The following is a 13,352-nucleotide window of genomic DNA, read 5'->3' on the forward strand; positions in this document are numbered from 1 at the left end:
TCCATGATAACTGGACAGTAGTAGATAACTATAATAGAAGATGGTCATATCTCCTTTAATTGCTATTATATCAAGGTTTTGGTAAAAGCAGTTGTGGCCAAGTTGTGCAAAACCAAATAACAGGATGGTTAACCTTCACTTACAAATTTCAGTCTGTGCTAATTAAAAGACTGGATGTGATCATGAGGAAACATCATTCGTCTCAGATGACAGCATCTGATGGATATCTGTGAGGAATTGAGCCTGGAGGTACTTATAAAATTGCAGTATTAATATACAATACAGTAATAAACATAGTCAAGACTTTGAAAATAGAACATGAAAAATATTCTGGCAAATGGCACAACATAGTGGCATCTGAAGTAGTTTGCATTAATGGATGTGTTTAAAAAGCATTGTTGAATCTATGGCTCACGTGTCCAGCTCCAAACCCTCAGCCCACATCCGTTGTGAGGTTCTGTACTTTTCCTCCATTCTCTCTCTGACATCTCCTACTTGTAGTGAACTACATATACCTGTCTGGACACGCCCCCTGCTGACTGCTCCTGTGGCCCCTCCTACTGACCGTGGCTCCTCCCACAGACCCCGGTATAAAGGCGATTGAGGCCTGAGCCAGGCCCTCAGTCTCCAGGATGTAGTATGGTGGTCAACTACTGCTTGTTCTTTCTTCCAGTCAATAAAAGCCGATATCTCGCCTCACGTCTCAGAGAGTTATTGATGGTGCATCACTACTCGTGCAGTATTGAGGGGAAAACGGGTAGTTTACTAAACTGATGTGTGCTTCAGAATTCCTGTGTCATTTTATTTTGTTTTCTTCAGAACTTGTTCTACTTTTAAGTTGTGCTCTGTTCATCTGCCCCTTCCTCTCCTTGGTTGGGTCACCCTAACCTTAGTCTTGGAACTTTTCCTGTGTGGTATTTTGCATTAAAAAGCACAATATAAGTGCAAGTCATTGTTTTTTTTTAAAACAGGAATACTATGACCGAACCACCTCCACACGCCAACATTTAATCAAATAAATTCTCAAACTTACCAATTAGCATCATGTCAACATTGCTTCTTGAGCACAGCTATATTCAGTCCTTCACTCCTAGTGAAGTTATCATTAACTGGATCTTTTATATTTTTCATTCATATATTGGAGGCGGTACAGTAGCATAACAGTTAGTGTGACGCCATTACAGTGCCAGCGACCCGGCTTCACTTCCTGCCACTGTCTGTAAGGAGTTTGTACGTTCTCCCTGTGACCGTGTGGGTTTCCTCCCCCATTCCAAAGATGTGCGGGTTGGTAGGTTAATCGGTCAAATAGATATAATTGGGCAGCACATGCTCGTGGGCTGTAAGGGCCTGTTACTGTGCTGTATCTCTAAATAAATCAATATTACACTTTTACAAGGGAAGTCACTAACAAACCTGGTTGAAGAAATAGATAGATAGATAGATAGATACTTTATTCATCCCCATGGGGAAATTCAACTTTTTTCCAATGTCCCATACACTTGTTGTAGCAAAACTAATTACATACAATACTTAACTCAGTAAAAAAATATGATATGCATCTAAATCACTATCTCAAAAAGCATTAATAATAGCTTTTAAAAAGTTCTTAAGTCCTGGCGGTAGAATTGTAAAGCCTAATGGCATTGGGGAGTATTGACCTCTTCATCCTGTCTGAGGAGCATTGCATCGATAGTAACCTGTCGCTGAAACTGCTTCTCTGTCTCTGGATGGTGCTATGTAGAGGATGTTCAGAGTTATCCATAATTGACCGTAGCCTACTCAGCGCCCTTCGCTCAGCTACCGATGTTAAACTCTCCAGTACTTTGCCCACGACAGAGCCCGCCTTCCTTACCAGCTTATTAAGACGTGAGGCGTCCCTCTTCTTAATCACAGAGAAAGAAACCTGGCTTGGAGATAGTGTTGGCTGATCAAGTCCTGGGGAGAGATCATGGGTAGAGATAAGGTCAGGGTTATTAATTGACTGGAGTTGTTCAGTATAAGCCATATATAACCCTTCACCTTGGATTCTCAATTAGAATTAAAGTCAAACGCAGCACAATTTATGTCTTCTTAAGGTGTTTGGCACCACATCTGATATTGAGTAATTCCTTCATTGGAAACAACAGCCAGTTGATAAATTATAAAAGCAATCTGGGAGAAAGAATGCGATCAAACCACAACAAATGCTGAATGATTTGGTAAATTTTATTAATGAGATTGTTGCTCTTTGCTGGTTAGTCAATGTTCAAACAAATCAAAGGTTCTTGTGACAGAATCATCGCTATCAGTGCTCATTACTTATTATGACGACAGCATTGGATTAAGATCATTAGTTTTTGCTGATTTTGCACATTTCTGTTTGTTCACTCCTTAATCCTTTCTTACAACTTTGATTAGGCTTGGAGATAACCTAGGAGGATCATAGACACCAACATAGAAATTCATTGATCACGGTGACTTGCCAATCCTTCATTGTCAACCATGTTTTAATCAGAGGTCTGGTGCTTAAAATTCAGTAGCATTCAATGTGTGAGGTGTGACTAACTAGGGCACCCTCTTCACACAGATATGCATATGGAACAAGCTGCCAGAAGAAGTGTTTGAGACAAATACAATAATAATGCTTAAAATACATTTGGATAGGTACATGGGTTGACAATTTAGAGAGAGAAGGGCCAAACATAAACAAATGGGATTCGTTTAAATGGGCATCTTGGTTGTCATGGACAACTTGGGTGGACGTGTCTCCTATGAATCAGCAAGTGCAAAGGAAATTATCAGAGAACTCTACTAGCAGAGTTGAGATGAGAGGATAATGGATGAGAAGTCTGGTTTAGAATTCAAGCATGGATTAGATCCTGGGCAAAAATATGGTATGATGGATCAAAGCCCAAGGTAGTGTTTGATCTTCAATCATAGATTTGGAGAGATGGTAGGCGATTTGGGCTGTATGTTTACCTCCAACTTTGAAGTGGTTATTGTTTGGGGTTCACACAAGTGAGCTGGAGATGTGTGATGTGTACAGCCTGAAGGAATCCAGGTCAGTAATTAATTTAAAGCAGATCTATCTAAGCTGGGTTTCCTACACCAAGCTAGGACATACCCCAAGGGGTATTTAAATCTTGCTGCTGAAGATTGAATGGTTTTGTTAAAAGATTCCTATTCTGAAGGTGTGAAACTGCAAGATTTCCTTAACATGATAAATAATGCCACAAGGGCAACTTGCAGCTGTAAATGCCTGTAAAGCTTCCAGAATTGTGTACTATGATCCTAAAATTGTTATAACCTGACAATTGGATGGATAGGCTGCGTAGCAGTTAGCGCAATCTCTATACAACGCCAGCAATCTCCGATTGGGGTTCGATTTCCGCTGCTATCTGTAAGGTGTTTGTACGTTATTCCCTTGACCACGTGGGTTTCCTCCAGGTACTGCGGTTTCCTTCCACATCCCAAAGGTTACGGTTAGTGAGTTGTGGCCATTCTATATTTGCGCTGGAAGTGTGGCGACCCTTGTAGGCTGCCCCCAGCATATTCTTAGACTGTGTTGGTTGTTGACTCAAAATAACAAATTTCACTCTGTGTTTCAATGTATCCATGTACATGTGAAAAATGAAGCTAATTTTTTTTAACCTTTATCTTAATCTTTTTTATGCTCTAGATTCATAAAAAGACAATTTGTCTCTACTAAAACAACGTCATTTTTGACTGTGAGCAGCTAATTAGATGTAATTGCAGTTGGCTATATCATCACCTGAAGTAAGGTAAAGATTTGTATAAATTCATCATTACCAAGCAGGGCATGAAAAGAGGGAGAATATTGTATGGATAATGTTGCCTTCATTGATCAGCTTTAAAAATTAATTCAATTGTTGGTCACATTGATCCAGCCTTCATTGTAATTTCACACTATCTTGCTAATTCATTTTACTTGTGGGAAAAGCAAAATTGGTTCAAAGACACCATTTAGGTTTTAATCACATATTTTTATTTAATTTCTACATTTGTACCTTGATCTCTTAAACTGGGACACTGAATAGGTTGAGGATTTGTACAATAAAACCATCTAAAGTGTGTAAAAGACCATTACATTAGCAATGAAACCTTTCCCAGGGTGTTACAAGTGTTTTCCCTTTTGGTTTCAATAACTGCTCGCATAAAAATACGAGCGAGCAAAAATAATTTCCCATGTTAGAATTTGCAGTTTGTATGCCAAATTTTAAAGTGCTGTTAAACACGTTTGTGATTCTCATGAGGGACGGAAGGACTTGGCAATCCAGGGCATGTTTTACAGAAGAGATATTTATGGAATTCCCTTTAAAGCTGTTAAATGAAACATCCTTGATATGTGAATTCACAGCAGTCATTTCTTACCAGCCTCAACGTGAAGCAAGCAGTTCCTCATGAATCTTGCAATGCCATCATTTTGATTCATGGGGTTGATCGCATGATATTGTCTCCTAATTTAATTTATATTTCCCTCACGACACCTGGAATAGTGTGCAATTTTAGAACTTAGAACATTACAGCTGAGTGCAGGCTCTTCAGCCCATGATATTGTGCTGAACTTTTCACCTACTCTGTATTCAGTCTAGCCATTCCCTCCCACATAGATCTCCATTTTTCTGTCATCCATGTGCCTATCTAAGAGTCTCTAAAATGTCCTGAATGTATCTGCCTCTACCACCAAGCTCGGCTTCAAAGGGAACATGAGTCACCTCCCATGACGAGGGAAAGATACTTTGGAAAGGTATAAACACAATACCGTCATGACTTGATTGAGGTGTATAAGATTATCAGAGGCACAGATCGAATGGACAGCCAGAGATATTTTTTCTCAATAAATAAATAAACAAGTACAATCTTTTTGTGTTGTTTATTTAATCTTTAATAGGACTTTATCTGGTTTTAGGACGTATGTGAAGATCTGATCACATTTTAGGTTATATTTATGCAGAAATAGAGAAAATTCTACAGGGTTCACAAACTTTCTAGCACCACTGTATATTTATTGTGTTTTATAATGAAGGCCCTCCACGGGTCAGGGTTGACCATGGACATTGCGCCCCAATTGTCTACATAATCCAGTACACAAACCAATACACAAGCCAGGACTGTATGATAGAGAGAGCAAGCTATTGCCCATGCAGCAGGCTCCCCTTCTCCGTGCAACTGATGAATCCAAAGGAATAGCAGAGACCGATACAGTTTGGCACCAGTGATCTCACAGGAGTTGCCAGTCAGCAGTGAACTCAATGTAGAACTGCCTTAGGGACTCCAGCTCCCGAATTTTCCCTCAGGGTTTACTCCCAAAGCCTTCCTGATAAATGGGTATAACCGCAAGGCAGCAGAGGTTTGAGATCAGAGTTTTCCTTTCCTAGATGAGCTGCCAACCACGGCTGACAAGCTCCATATGCCCAAAGCGACTGGTTTTAAGGTACCAGTGGCCCGCCTTTGCCCCTTCTCCTGTCAGTAGTTCTGCCGTGCTTAGTAGCTAAGCTACATGTGAAAGCCAGGAGTTGGACTTGGTTATCGGAAGCTATTCGAGTCACATGCCACTGGGAGCATTTAATAGGTAGTGGAGGCTTGTTCCCATTAAACCCCCGGCTAGAACAACCTTAAGGAACCAGTTTTATTATTACTGTGCTCTTTATCTGATTGTGTTTTTTTGTGCTGCATCGGATTCAGAGTAACAAATATTTTGTTCTCCTTTACATTTCTGTACTGGAAATAACATTAAACAACCTTGAATCTTGAAAGTTTATCAGTGAACAAAATGTGTTTTTAACCTTAATGTCAGAGGGCAGCACCGTAGCACACCTAGTAGAGGTTGCTCCACAACGCGAGACATCCGCGTCCAATCCTGACCTCAGATGCTGATTGCGCAGAGTTTTCACATCCTCTCTAGTTTACTCCCACGTCCCAAAGATGCGCAAATTGGTTGGTTGATTGGCAACTGTAAGTTGTCTAGGTGAACGTGTAAGTGGGTGATAGAATCTGTGGGGAGCTGATGACAATAAAAAATAAGATGAATGTAGGAGGAGTGTAAATGGATGGTTGATGGTGGGTGCACAGCAAGGACCCAAAGGATGTGCTTCTAAGCTGTACCTATCTATAATCATGACTCAATATCACCATTACTCACTTTACCTGGCGCATGTGAGATGGCGGAGGCTTAATGATATTATTTACTTTCTGCAAGTTTACCTGGATTCTTGGATTTTATTTTTTATATTTCAATTATCGTAGCATTCAATCAATAACTTAAAAATGGCAAAATTGCTTTAAGCTTTACCCGAGGGTTTTGGTGACTCAGTCATCCAAATTCAATGCAAAGATGAATAAGTCTTAGGATATTAGGGAGAAATTGTGGGATATTGGTTTCATCGACAGTGATCTTATTGAATGCTGGAGCAATTGCAAGGGGTTCCTGTTGTATTTCTTATGTCTAAACATTCTAGTCTTGAACTGGCCTTCTATCTAAGTATCCATACTATGAGGCTTTGGCTCTTGAGAGAAATTAAAGTGCAAAGCACAATTTAACCATATTAAATAAGGTAAGACAAAGAAAACTTAGATAATGTACTTTTTAAACGCACCACCTTTGTTCAGGTCTTTGAATGGAGAAAATTGTTATTTCTTTCTGACTGGAAATAAAAACATTTGAACGATAGCTTAAAACTCAAATTGTATGGGCAAGGAGTCATTGCTTAAATGTTCTGAGCCTGAATTCCCAGTGCACACTTTGGCTCTGGGGTGTGTTGACTCTGTAAACTCATGGACACATGTCAATGTGCCAGAAGGCAGCATTTCCAATTTTTGGCTCATTAAAATTAAAGACTGCAAAATCAAAAACATCGTATTCTGAATTTGCTGATCTGGACAACCAGTCAATCAACTTTCTCATTGAATTAAGTTCTGCTATTATAACAGTTGTCCAGTTAGCTCATTATTGTGTGTCATATGAACTGAGATCCAGATTGATCATCAAGAACAGATACAAAATCCCAACACAGTAATTCCATGGGTTCATATTGTACTTTACATGACATCACAGAGCACTAGAAGCCACAAAATTTTGAAACAGATACCAGACACAAGGGAGCTACCATTAAGCTAGAGGCAACTCTAAACTAAGTTGGAGTTCTTACATCGTTGGGATCTCTCTATTCATAATATGTGCTGAGCTATGGCAGAGAATATCTTTGATTAAAAACACACTACATGTTCAACCAATGAAAAGGAATGGCCCCCATGTTCTAAATCCTGATTTGTTACAAAGGATTTTCCAAAGGACCTATTGGCGCCCATCGGCCACTGCTGCCACCTTACAGCAGAGCTGCTTCTAAGGAGACAAATATGATTTCTCACATTGTGATGTCTTCATATTCTTTTCCCTTAAGGTTTTAAATGAACAGTTGCAAGTGCCAATGGAGAGCAATTTCATGAACTCAGGAAATTGACACAATGTCTCAGAGTCTGTGGCTCTGTTTTCCTAACTGATCATTAATAAATAAAGCAAAACAACAAGGGGTAATGACAGAACACTGGCAAATGTCTTCTCCTTGTGACATCTGGATTCACATAGCAGCTTGGCAAAGGAAAACCTCCTCTGAAGATTTAATACTTTCTTGAGTCTGTAATCACTGTTGCAATTTTCCTGTGGTGTATGGAAATGTTTCCTCTCAATACATGTATATCTTATTGAAATTATTTTATTTTCTAATATATGAACTGCTATCACTTTTTGATAAGTCCTATTCAATATCAGCTTGGTTTGTACTTGCTAACTAGGCTGTTTGAAGAAAGTAGAGTTCAGCTGGAGGGATTGTACAGATTATATTGCTTTTCCACAGCCAAAGCCTCATATGTTTTGAAACCTCTGAGTAATCATTCAGTATATTTAAATTCCAGAATGGGGCTCATAAGTCTCTGAAGCTCACAACATTCTATGTCATTTCTGTCACTATTTAATGAATGCATCACTTTTCACTAATTACCTTAATTTCAGTTTTTTTGTACAATGAAACAACCTAGAATGAATGTCACCTCTATCAATTAAGGTCCGCCTTTCTGAGTTATCCCAATAGCACCCCTTGCCCTCCCTATGAATAAAGTATAGAACAACAGGATCAAGCAATCCAGAAGAGCCTAAATTCACTTCAAAGTCAATAAAGAATTTTTGTCTCTTCCCCAGACCAAGAAGCTGAAACCAGCAGCAGATAGGATGCTAGATTTAGCCTTGGATCCAACAAAGGGAAATATCAGCCAGAATTTCTACTTCAGTGACATTAACCAGACTGTGCATTTACTGTGCGTTGCTCTGGATTTCCAGCATCAGCAGAATCTCTTGTGTTTATTATTATGTGTGCTGCTTAGATTTTAAGCATCTGCCGAAACTCTCATGTTTAAGAAATGAGGGAAATAAACAACAGGCTGAATATACAGTGCATACCTATGCAAACTCCACAGATGGAAGCTGGATTTTTTTTTACTGGAAAAACGCAGCAGTTTCTGGTAGATGTGCCCACCTGTGAATGAATTCAGTGAATTTGGGACTAGCTTCTCTCTCACCTGTATTCATACCCTGGTAAGCCATAATCTTAACAATGGCAAGCCAGGCTCGATGGCTTTATTCTTCTAGATAGGGATATAAAAGTGTAAGGAATAAAATTAGGAATAGACTATTCAGCACTTTGTACCTGTGCTACCATTCAATAAATTGGTTGTTCTTTTACCTTCAAGTCACTTTCCAGCACTAACCTCATATCTCTTCTCTCTCAATATCTAAAAGTCTATCAATTCACTGTCATATCAATAAAACTGAAAGAATGCAGAGAAAATTTACAAGGATGTTGACGACCTGAGTTATAGGGAAAGGTTGAATAGGTTAGGACTTTATTCCCTGGAGCGCAGGAAAATGAGGGGAGATTTAATAGAAGTATACAAACTTTTAAGGGGTAAATGCAAGCAGGCATTTTCCACAGAGCTTGAGTGAAACTAGAATTAGCGGTCATGGGTTAAGGGTGAAAGGTGAAATATTTAAGGGGAACCTGTGGGGGAACATCTCACTCAGAAGGGTGGTGAGATTGTGGAACGACCTGCCAGTGGAAGTAGTGGATGTGGGGTTGGTTTCAACATTAAAAAGAAGTTCAGATAGTTACATGGATGGAGGGATATGGAGGGCTATGGTGCAGGTGAATGGGATTAGGCAGATTAACAGTTCAGCATGGACTAGATGGGCCAAAGAGCCTGTTGTTATGCTATAGTGCTTCTATCACTTCCATGGTGTAGAATTTCAAAGTCGCTTCAAGGTGAAACAAAATTCTTCTCAATTCTGTCCTGAATGACCTATTGCTTACTTTGCAATCAGGACCACTGGTTCTCAGCTCCCTGCCTGAGTAAACCGCAATTACCCTCTCAGGTCCCATAGGAATTATATACATTTCAATAGGACCATCTCTTCAAGCTGCAAGAGTACAGGTCTAGCCTCCTTAATCTTCCCTCCAGTCAAAGATCTTACTTTCTCAGGAATCAATCTAGTGAACCTATTCTGTACTCCCTCTATTACAAGTGCATATTTTGTTAGGTAGGGAGTCCAGAGTGCCAGCTGGTGGTGTAGTTGCATCTGCACTGGACTTCGAGGCAAGTGGTCCTGGGTTTGGAACCAGCCGGCTCCTTGCGTGCTTTCCATTCGTGCTGGGTTGAGCATTGAGCTAACAACTCGGCCTCATAATGACCAACATACCACATGCTTTCTTGATTGGTTGTGGAACAGTGATTCAAAGTTCAAAGTAAATTTACTATCAAAGTATGTATACTATTTATAATAATCTTGAGATACACAAAAACATTCAGCTTCCTCCAAATACAAACATCTTTCAACTTGTCACCATTTACAAAATAAAACCTATCCTTCCATTCTATCAGCAGATAACCTGATATTTCTCTGAATTATTTTCTATCTACCATCTCTGGTCCACTCATTTAACTGGTCTATATTCCCCTGAATCTTCTCTGTCCAGTTCAGACTGCAAGGCGTACCATCTGAAAATTTGAGTATAATGCAGTTGGTTTCATTCCCCCTTCATTTCCAGTCCTGATGAAGGGTCTCGACCCAACATGTTGACTGTTTATTCCTCTCCTGCTGCCTGACCTGCTGAGTTCCTTCAGCAGTCTGTGTGTGTTACTCTGAATTTCCAAAATCTCTTGTGTTTGTAATACACTTGATCTCATCATCCAACTCATTGATATAGATTGCGAACAGATGGTGCCCTGGAACTGATCACTGGAACACATCACTATCCAAATGAAAAATGATGCATTTACTCCTACTCTCTGTCCATTGACCCATCTGTATCCACACCATGACATTTCATTGTCCAGTCTAATTTTGTTTAATGATGTCTTGTTTGGCATCTTGACCAAAAGCCTTCCAAAAGTCCAAATATACCATATTCAAAGTTCAAAGTACATTTATTATCAAAGTATGTATACATTATACATCCTTGAGATTCACCTTCTTGCAGGCAGCCACAAAACAAAGAAACACAATAGAATTAATGAAAAAAACCTACACAATAAAGACCATAAAACTCCTAAAGCACGAAAAAGAACAAATCCTGCAAACAAGAAAAAAAGTAAACAAGTACCACACACACAAGGTTCCCAACATAGTGCTGATGAGACATACGGCGGGCAGCAAACAAAAGTAAATGTTCTGTTAAATATCATCCTTAATGTGCAAGATACAACCTCCAGATAAACTAATAGATCAGTTAAATGTTATTTTCCTTTCATAAATCTAAGCTGATTCATCCCAACCTTATTATTAATTTTTGTGGTGCCCAGTGACAAGTAATAATTGATGTTGGCATTATCCACTCTACTGATGTCTGGCTAACTACTCTATAGACCCCTATTTCTCTCTCATTCCATTTTTGAACAGTGGATTTGTATCTGATGCATTTCAACCTATAGGAAACAGTCTAGAATCTTTGAATTAGACAGATGGCAACCAGTTCATCTACTAGCAGCATTGTTATCTACTTCAGAACATTACTATAGCAGATCATGCAGTCTTGCTGATTTATAGAACATAGAACACGACAGCACAGTATAAGCCCTCCAACCCACAACGTTACGCCCACCTCTTAACAACTCCAAGATCAATCTAACTCCTTCCTCTCATAGCCCTCCACTTTTCTTTCATACATCTGCCTATCTAAGAGTCTCTTAAATGTCCCTAATGTATCTGCCTCTGGCAACATCTTATACACCTCTCTCATTCTCCTTCATTCCAAAGAGACAAAAAAATATATTTTCAATGCCATTAATTTATTTTATACTAAATTTTACTAATTGCTTTGACTTCCTCATTACTCCAATATTTCCATAATACTACAGAAGTGGTCAATAATACTAATGCCTCAAGACTGTATAGGCACACTGATGTAAGCAAAAAATCTGTACCACTGTATGCAATTGTTATTTACCACAGATGCCAATAACAGCTCCACTGTGCATGTAACACACACAAATGCTGGAGGAGCTCAGCAGGTCAGGCAGCATCTGTGGAAAAAAATACCATTTGGTCTTGGCCCAAAACGTCGACTGTACTTCCTGGCCTGCTGAGTTCCTCCAACATTTTACGCGTATTGCTTGGATTCCCAGCATCTGCAGATTGTCTCTTGTTTCATTTATCATTCTTGTTTGGTTGGAGGAAGAGAGAAAGAGAAACAAGAAAATCAATCCATTGTTCTTGAAACATATCATTTTTCAGCTGCCGTGCTTAAGCACGCCACACACTATATTCCAAAGATGGACCAGCTCCTCTCAAGCTGCAATGTAACAGTTCTGGAGTTTTCTCTCTATCACCTTTCTTCACCTTTAGTTGATTGTCTTGTATTCATTGTCCAGGTTACACTGACTGACTCTTCCATCTCCATTACAGGCGACAGGGTGGATCTACTCATCACCCATGGATCCCTTTGATGTGGTTATGTTCAATGAGACTTATGATGGAAACTGGACAGAAACAATCAAAGGCACAAAGACAGAGAGGAAGTACCAGTATAACTACTATGCCATGCTCCTGACTCTTCTCATCTTTGTGATTGTATTTGGCAATGTGCTGGTCTGCATTGCTGTATCCAGAGAGAAAGCCCTACAGACTACTACCAACTATCTCATTGTCAGCTTAGCAGTGGCAGACCTTCTTGTAGCCACCTTGGTAATGCCATGGGTAGTTTACCTGGAGGTAAGGTGCACATTTTTTACCTTAAACAGAATCTTGTTTAAACAGGAGTGCAGGAGATAAAGTTCTTCAATGAAGTTGCAAAGAATGGGTAGGTTCATTGGGTCATAAGCAACATTACCTCTAATTTTTTTACAGCTGCATAATCCAACCATTGATCTGAGCAGAAAATTTTTTACGCAGCCTGAAAATTGTGTGGCACTATAAAAGATGTTTTTTGTCATACACACATCCAACAAACACAGACCACAACTCAGACAAATGATGTCAGGCAGTCAAAACAACTGACAGGCACAATGGCAAAAGTAAAATGTTTTGACTAGACGGTTTTGGCGTTCAGCATTGTCGATGGTTTATTAACAATGAGCTACTGACATCCATTCTGTGTTTATTGTTACAAGTTGTAACAGTGTTGTAACATGAAATACTGATAATGTAAATACATTGAATCTCTAAAATGTTTCAAAGTAAAGGTTTTGGTACATTTATTATTTAGAAAATTTATGGATTATATTCACTAACACATAATTAGTTACAGGGTATTTAACAATTTCAGAAAACAGGAAATTATAGGCTGGTGCGTCTGACATCAGTTTTGGGAAAGTTATTGGAAAGTATTCTAAGAGACCAGATATGTAAGTATATGGATAGACATGTTATGTTGAAGTTGTATAAGACGTTGGTGAAGCCTGATCTGGAGTATTGTGTGCAGTTTTGGTCACCTACCTACAGGAAAGATGTAAACAAGGTTGAAAGAGTACAGAGAAAATGTACAAGGTTGTTGCTGGGTCTGGAGGACCCGAGTTATAAGGGAAGATTGAATAGGTTAGGACTTTATTCCTTATAATGTAGAATACTGAGAGGAGTTTTGATGGAGGTATATAAAATTATGAGGGGTATAGACAGGGTAAATGCAAGCAGGCTTTTCCCACTGAGGTTGTGGGGCTGCAACCAGAGGTCATGGCTTAAGGGTGAAAGGTGAAAGGTTTAAGGGAAACATGAGCATGGACTAGATGGGCCAGAAGGACTGTTTCTGTGTTGTACTTCTCCATGACTCTATGACTCTAATTATATTAACATAGATTGCAAAAATATAATA

At 39.3% G+C, this 13,352-nt stretch overlaps 1 protein-coding gene across 4 annotated transcripts in view; it reads left to right on the plus strand.

Annotated features, from left to right (window-relative positions):
• LOC140716924 (D(2) dopamine receptor A-like) overlaps positions 1 to 13,352 on the plus strand; it is a 95,869-nt gene that overhangs the window by 40,653 nt on the left and 41,864 nt on the right. For 2 of the 4 annotated variants that reach the window (XM_073030037.1, XM_073030034.1), the window contains exons 2-3: positions 3,659 to 3,761; positions 11,951 to 12,256. In XM_073030037.1, the coding sequence (XP_072886138.1) occupies positions 11,978 to 12,256 (279 nt within the window). In that variant the 5' untranslated portion in view covers positions 3,659 to 3,761; positions 11,951 to 11,977. The remainder of the gene's footprint in view (positions 1 to 3,658; positions 3,762 to 11,950; positions 12,257 to 13,352) is intronic. The other 2 variants (XM_073030036.1, XM_073030035.1) reach the window with 1 other exon arrangement.

This window comes from Hemitrygon akajei, chromosome 26, assembly GCF_048418815.1.
Source record: "Hemitrygon akajei chromosome 26, sHemAka1.3, whole genome shotgun sequence".
Lineage (NCBI taxonomy): Eukaryota > Metazoa > Chordata > Chondrichthyes > Myliobatiformes > Dasyatidae > Hemitrygon > Hemitrygon akajei.